Raw genomic sequence first — 12,862 nt, forward strand, 5'->3', positions numbered from 1 at the left:
AAAAAGTCTTAAATAAATTTAAAAAATTTGAAGTCTTCATTTTTGAGATGTTTCTAAAATGCAAAAACATGATATAAAAAGAAGATCTAAGTATTTCATAAAATAACAAACCCATTTTAATAAATATTTAATTTAGGAAGAAATTGTTAGTTGAAACAAAAATAAAACTACAAATCTGAGCTAGCTCAGCTTTTTTTTTTTTTCTTTCTTTGCTTTGATTTGATTATTATACCAAAAAAAATAACTGTGGGTCCCAAAGGATTCTCACATGCTAAGAAATTGCTGGCCTCCAGGCTAGCAAAACCCTCGGGAACAAAGAATCTCCCCAACGGCTACCACATGCGGTGGCTGGCACCAGATAAGTTACCGTTGGTGGGGCCCCCTTCATTTCTTTTTGAAAAATATATAACCGTTACAAAACTCTGGCCCTTCAAGTACCAACAACTCATACTGCAGCTCTCAAACTATCAAGAGTCAAGAACACCAAGGGGGAAGGAAAAAAAAAACATAATCCAGTTCTTGAGGTGGGTCTGTTTTCCATTTTTGGATCTTGTTTCTTGAGTGGGTTTTTTTTTTTACGACTTTCTTATTGTTGTTGTTTGATATACTTGTTTCAGTGGAAAAGTAGAGGTAAAAAGCCATGACTGCTGAGGTTAAAGTCGAGGAAACTAAGGTTGCTGATGCTGAGGTTGTTGTTCCTGAAGAAAGTCCCAAGCAGGTTGTTGCTGATGCTGATAATGAAGACACCAAAAAAGGTGGGGATTCTGAAGTGAATGGTGATTCTACTATTTCCATGCCTAAAACAGTTCAGAAGAGCTCTTCTTATAAAGAAGAGAGCAACTATCTTTCTGATCTTAAGGAGTTTGAGAAAAAGGCTCTCACTGAGCTTAAATCCAAACTTGAAGAAGCTATTCTTGGAAACAAATTGTTCAAGAAAGATGAGCCCAAGAAGAAAGAGACTGGAGAAAGTGAAAAGAAGGTGGAGGAGAAGGAGAAGAAGGTAGATAAAGAAGAGACAGAGAAGGAAAAGACTGAAGAAAGTGAGAAACAAGATCAAGAACAAGAAGCTGAGAAGAATGAAGAAAGTGAGAAGCAAGTTCAAGATAAAGAAGCTGAAAAGAATGAAGAACCAGAACCAGTGCAAGAATGTGAAGAAGAGAAGAAACCTGAGGAGGAAAAGGAGGAAGAAATAGTAGACAAAGATATCTCTCTTTGGGGAGTCCCACTTTTGCCTAGCAAAGGAGCACAAGGAACAGATGTTGTCCTCTTGAAGTTCCTGAGAGCAAGAGAGTTCAAAGTCAATGAAGCCTTTCAGATGCTAAAGAAAACCCTGCAATGGAGGAAAGAATCAAACGTCGATTCGATCTTGGAAGAAGATTTGGAAGTGGATTTAAGCTCAGCCTTTTACATGAATGGTGTAGATCGTGAAGGTCACCCTGTCTGTTACAACATTTATGGTGCTTTTGCTGATGCAGATCTCTACTCCAAGGCGTTTGGCAGTGAGCAAAGGCGCAAACAGTTCTTGAGATGGAGATTTCAGCTGATGGAAAAGGGCATTCAAAAGCTTGATTTGAAGCCTGGTGGTGTCACTTCTTTGCTTCAAATTAATGATCTCAAGAACTCTCCTGCTCCATCGAAGAAAGATCTTAGAGTTGCTATGAACCAAGCTGTTTCGCTTTTGCAGGACAATTATCCTGAATTTGTTGCCAGAAATGTGAGTAATCTTTTCTTGATCAATTTTCTTTTTTGCTTCATGTCAAAGTTGTATATATGTCTTGTTTTATTGAATCTATGATTTTGAATTGGCAGATATTCATAAATGTTCCATTTTGGTATTATGCTCTCAATGCACTGTTGTCCCCTTTCTTAACTCAAAGAAGCAAGAGCAAATTTGTTGTTAGTCGCCCTGCCAAGGTTACTGAGACCTTACTCAAGTAAGTTGGATGTTCAATCTCCTCTACGTTTCTTGAATCCTTCTGCAAATAGCTACCAAGATTCCTGACAAATTGGTGAATCTTTCAACAGATACATTCCAGCCCAGGAAATCCCTGTCCAGTATGGTGGTTTCAAGAGGGAGAATGATTTCGAGTTCTCAGCAGGAGATGATGAAGTTTCTGAGCTTATTGTCAAAGCAGGATCAACTGAAACCATTGAGATCTCTACAGCAGAGGTAATACTTTTGTACCCAACAATTTAAAAGAGGAGAGAAAAAGGAAATCAAGGAAGATGATAATTGACTTGATTCCTGGTTTTTGATGGCAGGTTGGGGTCACACTGATCTGGGACCTGACTGTTTTGGGTTGGGAAGTGAATTACAAGGAGGAATTTGCACCAAATGACGAGGGGTCTTACACTGTCATAATTCAAAAGGCCAAGAAAATGAGCTCATCTCAAGAACCACTTCGCAACACTTTTACCAACAGTGAGCTTGGAAAGGTTGTCCTGACAATTGAAAATACTTCCAGCAAGAAGAAGAGGGTTCTGTATCGATACAAGACCAAGAAGACTGCTGCTGCTTCCTTCTAGACACCACCATCTTTATATAAATTCCAATCTTGTATTCATTGTCAGTTTTGTTTGTTATGACATTCTTTATATCGCACCATTGATTGATTCTTTTTGTGGAAGATCCTCTGTTTTAGTTCATTTTTCTCCATCTTTAATCTTTTTGCTCTTGGAGGGTTTCCTGGTTACAGATTGATTTGTAATGTACAAGTAATAAATATATATTTATCGAGTATATTAGAGCTTAACATTCTCCATTTACTGTTCTCAGATTAATTAGGTACCGTACTACTATCAAAGCTTGGGATTTTATGGCTTTTGAAAAACAATAACTCCATTCTGAGGTTAATTTTTTAGAAATTTCATTTACAGGGTGGTAAAAGATTAAAAAAAGAAAGAAAAACTTTATTAAACTACTTTCTAAATTTAACCTATTTTTACTTTCTGTTTGTCACCCTAATACTCTTGTAAATATAGTCTATTTCTTTTCTTATTTCTGTGTAGTCTTTGAGCTTCTTCTAGGGTTTCTTTTGTGTTTTCTCTTTTTCTTCTCCTCTCTAGTAGAGAAAGTCTAGATTTCTTTTCCAAATTTGTTAAAAATCAATGAAGAACAAGAATTTTAAAGCCTAAAAGATGCATTTCTAATGTTAAAAAGACAAAAAGTATCTATGATTATGTAATATAAAGTACAAAAGATATTAGCGGCCGGAAAAAGCAGTGGTGCCACTATGTTAAAGTGAAAATTCCATTCAATCACATCACATCTAAGAAACAAATATGTGCACAGGCCCTTACCGCCAATCCTCTGGGCGGACGGCTCAGTCTGGGCAGCCATCACAGGCTGCTACTTCAGTTTGCAGGGATTCCCTGCAGCACGCAGGCTACTGCATGTAGCAAAATCCGTGAACTTGAACCAAATCTTTTTATAGAAGAAGTTCAGATCAATACTATATAAATCACCAGCAGGCATTCCTCTCTGCTGTCTCTCATTTTCATTCCCAGCATTTTCCTCCTCTGTTTCTCTCTCTCTCTCTCCCTCTCATTTATTCTCTTTAACTCACTCGTCCCTTCTTCTTCTATCCCTTTCTTTAAATCAAATCATTATTAACAAATTATTGTTCTGTTCAACCATTCATAATAACAGAAACAAAAATATTTGTAAGTTTGTATTTTTGTGGTAATCAATTCTTTTTACGTTATTTACTTTTTTGTATACTGTCATTATTATTATTATGATATAATGTATGCATTTTTACTTTTAAATTTTATAATAAAAATTTGATATTAATTTTTAAATATTATATGTCTATTATTAATTTTAATGATGACATTATTAATACTATTGAATGATATTATAATTTGTAGTGATACCTTTCAAGTTGTATGGGGATTTGTGCTTATAAATTGTTAGATATGATAAATAAAATATTATGTGTTATGATAATATTGTTACAATATTATTATGGTGTTTATTGCTGTGAAATTTATTTAGTGGTAGTAGTTTTTTTATTAATAGATATATTATTAAAGTTAAAAGTATTAATCATAAGAATAATAGTAGCATTATTAGTAATAGTAGAATAGGAATAATATAAACCGAACTAGCAAACCTCAATCAAAACCAAATCGAAACTGTTTTGTTTGATTTATTTTATAGTTTGATTGTTTGGTTCGGTTTATTATTTTATTATTTTATTTTTAAATACTTATTTATATTTAATAAAAGAATACTCATATTTTTTATGAAACCAATTCAAATACTTTACATCTAGTAAAAAATAATTAAAAATATGAAATATAGTTTACGTTGTTAAATTGTATAATATGTACAAATATTTTAATAATAATAATAATAATAATAACGATCCAACTATTTGAAAAAAATTTAAAAGTAAACACTTAATAAAAAAATATATTAAAAAAGTAAAATCATTATTTTTTTTCCAAATTTAAATATTATATCTCGAAAATCATTATGCAATATTTTTTAATGATTAATAAAAATATTTATATTGAACTAAGTATAATTAGTATATATATAACTAATTGTACTTGGTTCAATATATAAGTAGTAAATACGATAATTAATGTAATCAATTATCGTATTAAATATATTACTTAAACTTGATTTTTAATTTGTGTATAAAAGTAACAATTATAAAATATATATATGAATACAAAATAAGCTAATATATTAAATTAAAAAAAATATTGATAATTCTATTTATGTAGTGAAATTTCATATTTTAATAGCTAAAATTTGATCTTATCGAGAAGTGTATTTTTCCACACATTATAATAATAAAAAAGGCCAATATATAAAGCATAATTTTCATTTTCTTCACTATAAAAATAGCAATATAACAATATTTCAATAATTCTTTCTTGACTATATCTAATTTATTAACAAAAAAAGAAAAAGAAAATAGCTAGCAATACAAAAGATAAACCTTCAAATTCAAAGTTTTCTTAATTATGTTTATTATATTCTATTATAACTAAATATTTGCTTTTGGATGTGGCATAAGATTTATGGAGATTCCAATAGGAACTTCTCCTACCATAACACAGAAACTATGCGTACACGAAAACACAACAAATGTCGAATGAGAAGGAAAGGTACAAGCTTTTCAGAATTAGTTGGAAATAGAACAATATTAGAAATTATGCCAATGTCTCAGATGACTCAACCATGTAAGGATACTCTTTAATGATGTAAGATCAATAACTCCATGATAGCTCTTGTTTTTAATATGGTATTAATTTTGCAATTGGTATTATCTTTTATTTTTTTGGGATGGGAAGAATGAGATGGAAAATTTCTACCCATTTTAATTCATACTTAACTATGTATGAAAGATTATAGTATGGACTTACTTTTTACGGCCATTGAATATTAAGATATTTTATATTTTTATATTAAACTAATTTATCATGTTTATTATAGTAAATTTACTAATATAATAAAATCATCAAATAATGAGAGCTTTAAAATAATTAAAATTATATTTTATAACAAGTATTAATTTGAAAAATTACTAAAATTTTTATTTACTATTCTTGTTGTAAAATATAATTTTAATTATTTTAAAGCTCATTTTATTTAGTGATTTTATTTATATTAAGAAATGACTATAATAAATATGATAAATTATATATATATAATATTCAATGACTGCAAAAATTCATACTACAATCTCCCATGCATAATTAAGCATCAATAGCAATACATGTCTTAAAATGGGTAAAACTTTTTCATCATGTTCTTTCCACCTCCATAAAAATAAAAGCCCATATCAACTGCAAAATTAACACCATATTAAGAATAAGAGGACGACTTTAGGCACATGAGATTGTTTATCTTACACGATCAAATAGCATTCTTACATGGTCGAGTAATCTGAGACATTGATGAATTACAATGCGAGTCTTTTCTTTTTCTCTTCTTCCCCCCTAATCAAATTGTTTGAACTTGCACCAAAATTATCACCTTAGTTCGTAAAGCCTGGAACACTTGCCCGTACATTACTATTTTGAAATATAGAATTTTATTCAAACACAAATATTTTTCTCAAGACATCAAGACAACTGTTGAAAAAAACAGAAAATAGAAGCACCTTTTTTGTTTTAGAGGCTGCACAAGCTAGGTTGCTTATGCAGACTTTTCATTCCTGACCAAGGGAAAAAGGGAGCATACTTTTCTACAAAGCAGGAAAGGTCACTTCCACCTTTTCCCCAAAAACTCAAAAATATCCATTAGAAAGAAGACTCAGAATCTCATCATTTATATATTTTCATCTCAAGTTGTAATAAACTCAGAATTCTTGTAACATTAAAATTCATCATTGTTCTATCATGGTATCAGAGCTGGTCTGAAACCAGTCATCATCTACCCCATCAACATAAAATTCAAGCCTAAAAAATGGCTCACTCAGAAACCACAAAAATTACAAACATTGTCCTGCGAGGTAGTCAAAATTATTTTGAGTGGTCAAAATCTATTTCCATTGCCTTCAGTGGCAGAAAAAAATTATGTTTCATTACTGGAAATAAATAAAAACCCAAACCTGTAAATCCAGAAGCTTCAACAGAAGAAGAACTGGACAGAATGGAAGAGTGGCAGACAAATGACCATCTGGTCATGTCTATGCTCACTAATACCATGGAAAGCTAGATTTCCCGACTGTGTATACTTATGGAGTCAACAAAGGCAATCTGAAAAAAACTAAAAGGCCTTTACGGGCATCAAAATAATTTTGCTCACATTTTTAGATTGAAGCAGGAACTTTCTCAAATCACTCAGGGAACCAAGAATCCCACAAAATATGCAACAGAGATATTAACTAAATGGGAAGAGTTATAAAATTACCTTCCTCCATCTAATGATCCAGAAGAACTCCAAAGAAGAGCAGAACAAGACTTGATTTATACCTACCTCGGAGGCCTGGATTCAAGCTACGAAAGCTTGCGTTCTCAGATCCTCATTGCCTCTCGGCTGCCGTCAATAGACGCTGTGATAGCGACCATCCAACACGAAGAAACCAGAAGGAACACTATGAATGGGTCATCAGAAAGCACGGACAGCCATTCATACCTTATCCGTCGAGACTAAGCTCGACAGAGAGGAGGGCCGAGCGCCATCGTGCGATGTGACCATTGCAAAAAGCAGGGCCATCACCGCGATGGCTGTTGGCACCTCCATCCGTAGCTTAGGCCATCGAGAGGGTGGGAGGGGGCTGGCTCGAAGGGAGGCGACAGGAGAAGCGAGATGATAATGGAGGAAAACCCTAGAAAGGGTGTGAGAGTGCATTTGGGAATGAGGGCGTCATATGTCGAAAAATATATGATGCCCCGACCCAAAATGCAACCCGAATTTCTAGGGTTTTCCCAACCGACCCGACCCAATGACCCATGGTCTTCATGGGCTGGACCTCTCCGCTGGGCCAGGCCCATTCTCCAATCAAGCCCATCTGACCCAACAGACCTTTCCAGCCCAACAGGCCCATCTAGCTCCACAGGCCCATCAAGCCCAGCCGGCCTCTCAGGCCCAACCCACCAGTCAGGCCCAAATGACCGAATTTCTGGCCCAAGTCCAAGCTTTGATTCGGCAACCACATGGATTCGGGTCGGTACAACCCGACAGGTCAGATTCAGTTCAAAACAATTTGTTTCATAATGCTAAATCTTATCAAAATGCATGGATTATTGACTCCGATGCTACTGATCATATGACTTGGGATCCTGCAAAACTAAACAAAATTCATTCCACCAAGGATTCCCATCATGTGACCGTTGCAAACGGGAATAAGGTCAAAATTCATGGCCATGGCACCACAAATTTATTTATTTGCAACATTAATAATTTTTTATTTCTGTATGAATTTAATTCTAATCTGTTATCTGTTAGTAAGATTACTCAAAATTTGAACTGCAATGTCAATTTTCTCACAATCTTCAGTCTTTTTTCAGGATCGAAATTCCGGGAAGATGATTGGTAAAGGACACCTAGAAAATGGCCTCTACTACCTTCATAGTCCTCCCCCGCAATGCCTTATGTCAACCATTTCCACCCCTGGCATGCTCATGCATCGGAGATTTGGGCATCCCTCTGACTCCTTTCTAAATAAATTATTTTATTACAATTTAAACTCGAGTAATTGTGATGTGTGTAAATTTTCCAAACACACACTGCTTATAATCATTTTAGATATTTTGTCACTTTTATTGATGATTACTCTCGTACTACCTGGATCTATTTATTAATAGGAAAAAACAAAGTTTTTTCTCGATTCCAAGATTTTTTAATTTTATCAAAAATCAGTATAATGCAAAATTAAAAATATTTCGCTCCGATAATGGTACGGAGTACGTAAACCATAAATTTTCTATTTTCTTTAAACAAAATGGGATTTTGCATCAAACCACATGCGTTAACACCTAGAGCAAAATGATGTTTCTGAACGCAAAAATCGACATCTTCTCAATGTCACTCGCACTTTTTTTTTTCAAAATAATGTCCCTTCCGTTTTTTGGTCGGATGCTCTCTTAACTGCCACCTATCTCATCAATCGGTTACCTACTGTCACCTTAAAAAACATGAGCCCTCTAGAAGTTCTCAAAGGCCGTCAAATAGAATTAGGTCATCTTCGAGTCTTTGGTTGTGTCTGCTATGTCCATATAAAGCGTCAGTATAAATTAGACTGCAGCTCTGTCAAAACCCTCTTTTTAGGATATTCTTCCACCCAAAAAGGATACAAATATTATGATCCCGTGACCCATAAAACCTATGTCTCTCGCGATGTCAGTTTTGTAGAGAATGATCCCTATTACACGACTTCCACTAGTACTGACTTTACCAATGGTCCTCCCCCCTCTTTATTTCTGCTTAACTCTGATTTCCCTCTTAGCAGCTCGGACCAGGATTGTCAGCTTCAAGGGGAGTCCCCTCTCGTCTCTAGGCTAATTCCTTCAAGGGAAGACAATCCTACTCCAGAAGCCGAATCTCAAGAAGTAACAGAAGAATAAATTGCCTTGCGAAGATCTACCATATAAACTAGACTTCCTGTGAAATTTAGAGACTGTGTCTCATTCGGTAACATATCCGATTAAGAATTTTATTTCCTATAATGTCTTATCTAATCAATACCGCAACTATTTATGTCAGATTTCCAACCTCGTTGAACCCGCAAGCTTCTATGAAAACAACACTGACCTCACTTGGTGTAAAGCTATGGAAGAAGAATTCCTTGCTCTAGAAAGGAATGAGACATGGAGTATTGTTCCACTTCCACCAAATAAAAACCCGTGGGATGTAAGTGGATATACAAAATCAAGTTCAATAGTGATGGAACCGTTGAAAGATACAAGGCAAGACTTGTAGCCCGGGGTTTCACGCAGACTTATGGAGTTGACTATCAAGAGACGTTTGCTCCTGTAGCTAAAATGAATATGGTCAGAATCCTTCTCTCAATAGCAATCAATCAGAGTTGGAATCTGTTCCAAATAGATGTCAAGAATGCCTTCTTACAAGGAAACTTAGAAGAGGAAGTTTACATGAAGCTACCTCCTAGACATAAGTCAATCTCAGATTCTTCCCTGGTATGTAAACTAAAAAAGGCAATTTATGGCCTGAAACAATCCCCGAGAGCATGGTACGCCAAACTTAGCCGTTTTTTTATTAAGCATTCATTTCAATAAATGTGAATCGGATTCATCTATGTTCGTTAAACACACTAATAAACATACTATTATTATTTTAGAATATGTTGATGACATCATAATAACAGAAAACGATGATCAGGGGATAGAAAAGGTCAAACAGAGCCTAAAAAAGGAATTTGATATCAAAGACCTAGGCCAACTTTCTTATTTTCTTGGTATAGAAATGGCGAAATCTAACAAGGGATTATTCCTATCTCAAAGGAAATATACCCTTGACCTGTTAAAGGAAACAGGAAAAATAGGAACTAAACCGGCCATCACTCTAATGGAAACTAAAGTCAAACTCAACCTTGAAGATGGAAAACCCTTAACCAACGTAGGGCATTATCAGCGCTGGTAGGAAAACTGATTTATTTGACTATCACTAGACCTGACATTTCATTTGCAGTTAGTATGGTAAGTCAGTTCATGCATGCTCCTCGCTCCAGCCACCTCGAAGCCATAGACCAGATCCTTAGATACCTCAAGGGAACACCCAGACAAGGAATCTGGATGAAGAAAAACAACTCCACTAACATAGTTGGTTTTTCTGATGCAGATTGGGTTGGAAGCTGTGACAGGAAGTTAACCACTGGTTTTTCTGTCTTTGTCGGAGGAAACTTGGTAACATGGAAAAGCAAAAAACAAAGTGTGGTTGCTAGATCAAGTGCTGAAGCCGAATATCGTGCAATGGCATCCACAACTAGTGAACTCATTTGGATCAAACAAGTTCTCAAGGATATAAAAATTGAAAGCAAAGAACGTATGAAAATACATTGCGATAACCAAGCTGCCCGTCACATAGCATCCAACCCAGTATTTCACTAGCGAACTAAGCACGTCAAAGTGGATTGCCATTTTATTAGAGAAAAAGTCGAGAAAGGAGAAATTGAAATACCTTATATTAAGAGTCAAGATCAGTTGGGAGACATATTCATAAAATCTCTTGACAATCAGAATCATCACTCGATTCTCAGCAAGATGGGCTCGATAAACTTATTCGAACCCACCTTGAGGGGGAGTGTTGAAGAAAACAGAAAATAGCAGCACCTTTTTGGTCTTAGAGGCTGCACAAGCTAGGTTACTTGTGCATACCTTTCATCCCTGATCAAGGGAAAAAGGGAGCATCCTTTCCTGCTTTGCAGGAAAGGTCACTTCCACCTTTTCCCCAAAAATGCAGAAGTAACCGTTAGAAAGAAGACTCAGAATCTCAGCATGTATATATTTCCATCTCAAATTGTAATAAACTCAAAATTGTTGTAACATTAAAATTCATTATTATTCTATAAAATTTCACAACAACAGAATAAAGGATTATCCATGTCGTGCAGAATTTTCAATATTGTTCCCTTTCCAACCAATTGCGAAAAGTGTTGTAACATCTTAAGCCCCTCTCTTTCCCATTCTACATTTGTTGTTTTTTCATGTACATATAGTTTCTGCATTATGGTGGAATAAGTTCTTAGTGGAACCTTCAAAAATCTCGTGACATATCTTAAAATAAATATTTAATTATAATAGAATATAATCAGCATAATTAAGAAAATTCTAATTTGAAGGTTAACCTCTTATTTTTATATTAATATATAATTTCTAATTGCTAAAGAATAAAATATAAATATTATATTTGATAAAATAATTAAGTCCATTAATATGTTTTAAAATATATTTGAACTAAGTATAATTAGTATGTTTTAAAATATATATATATATATTTATATATTAATTTATTACATTTAAGAATATAAATATTTATTAATTATTAAAAATATTGCAATACGACTTTAGAAGATAAATTATCCGAAATTGAAAAGAAATTTAAAATCTTTAACTCTCTTCTAATATGTTTTTATCAAGGCTTTACTCCTAAATCATCTTTACTTCTAATGTTATATGCTATGTATATAAATATTAATACAAAGCTTTTATGATAATGTTGGGTTTGGTTCGGTTTATCTATTGTTTGATGCTATTATCATAAAGAAAAAAGTATAACATAATTTTTCTAGTACCCATTTAATAGATTTAATATTTACAGTTATATAGTGTAAGACTCTGAACATTGTAGTATTAAATTTAGATTTTTCAGTATATTTTTTATTTACAGCTTCTACCTGCAAGACAAGTAAAAGTGATTTGACTCTACTTCATATTATGACCTTCCATGTCATTATACCTTCTTGAGAAGATCATATCATAGCCATAAAAGAGAGATGGGATTTCATTACATCAATAGGATTGACAATGTCTTCTTGGATTTTATATATAAGCTTATTTTCATATTCATATATCTTTTTAATTGTTACTTTTATACACAAACTAAAGAATAAGATATTAGTGATTAATAGAAGGGTCATACCTCTCAGACCTCTTACGGTAAGTTCAATGCACAAGTAGTCAGTGTGGTGCCGAACACACTGTGCTGTAAGCTAAGCTGTTCATCTTGTAAAAAGAGGAGATATAGAAAGTGTGCACCAATATATTATTATATTTAACTTAGCCCACCTCTCCCAACATTACTTTTCAAACCAACCAACTCGGATATGCCCTCGCGGGTCTATATATGCGTTTTATGGTTCATGGACTATAGTCTAAAAGTGTATCTATCTGTCCTAAAAGTGTATAATAGAATTAATATATATGCATCTTGTGGTTCATGTTCTTAGTATGGACAACAAAATTAGGCACAATGTTATACACCATGTAATTGAATTGAATAATAGCATTAACTCATACTTTCTCTTTCTGATCTCTCTTCTAATTCTTCTCTCTCATCTTCTTGATTCTCAATCTTCTCTTCTGCTACTATTTCTTATACAAGATTGCAAGAGAATACATAAGTTTCAATTAGGGAAAGCAATATTTTTATTCTATGATTCAATAATCTCTATTTAATTTATATTGAAGAGCTCATATTACTGAGAATAGAAAGTAGAGCAATGGGTAGAATGAGCCATCTAAGTTACAGCCATGCTTGGATATATATGGCTACGATTAGAGGTTGCATGTGAAATTAATATTAGAGTCAGATTGAATTTTAAGTCGGTCAAAGAGTGAAATTCATGAATGACTTATGCACCTAATCGACAATGACATATTGTATAGTTTTTTTTTAGTCTGATCATAAAATTAAAATACGAATGACATTAGAATTTAA

The 12,862-nt window shown here is 33.7% G+C and overlaps 1 protein-coding gene across 1 annotated transcript; it reads left to right on the forward strand.

Moving 5' to 3' along the window:
• The first annotated feature begins 292 nt into the window (after nt 1-292).
• On the forward strand, nt 293-2,740 carry LOC8265480 (patellin-4). The gene is made up of 5 exons (XM_002523101.3): nt 293-524; nt 618-1,714; nt 1,810-1,934; nt 2,026-2,170; nt 2,263-2,740. Exons 2-5 carry the CDS (start codon nt 641-643, stop codon nt 2,524-2,526), a joined length of 1,608 nt encoding a protein of 535 aa, XP_002523147.1. The 5' UTR covers nt 293-524; nt 618-640; the 3' UTR covers nt 2,527-2,740.
• The last annotated feature ends 10,122 nt before the right edge of the window (nt 2,741-12,862 follow it).

This window comes from Ricinus communis, chromosome 4 (genome assembly GCF_019578655.1).
Source record: "Ricinus communis isolate WT05 ecotype wild-type chromosome 4, ASM1957865v1, whole genome shotgun sequence".
Taxonomy (NCBI): domain Eukaryota; kingdom Viridiplantae; phylum Streptophyta; class Magnoliopsida; order Malpighiales; family Euphorbiaceae; genus Ricinus; species Ricinus communis.

Excerpts from the sequence above, each read along its gene's own strand:
- LOC8265480 (XM_002523101.3), top strand. The coding sequence starts at position 641 with ATGACTGCTGAGGTTAAAGTCGAGGAAACTAAGGTTGCTGATGCTGAG. Across the intron at positions 1,715-1,809 it reads CTGAATTTGTTGCCAGAAAT|ATATTCATAAATGTTCCATT; the intron begins GTGAGTAATCTT and ends TTGAATTGGCAG. Across the intron at positions 1,935-2,025 it reads GTTACTGAGACCTTACTCAA|ATACATTCCAGCCCAGGAAA; the intron begins GTAAGTTGGATG and ends ATCTTTCAACAG.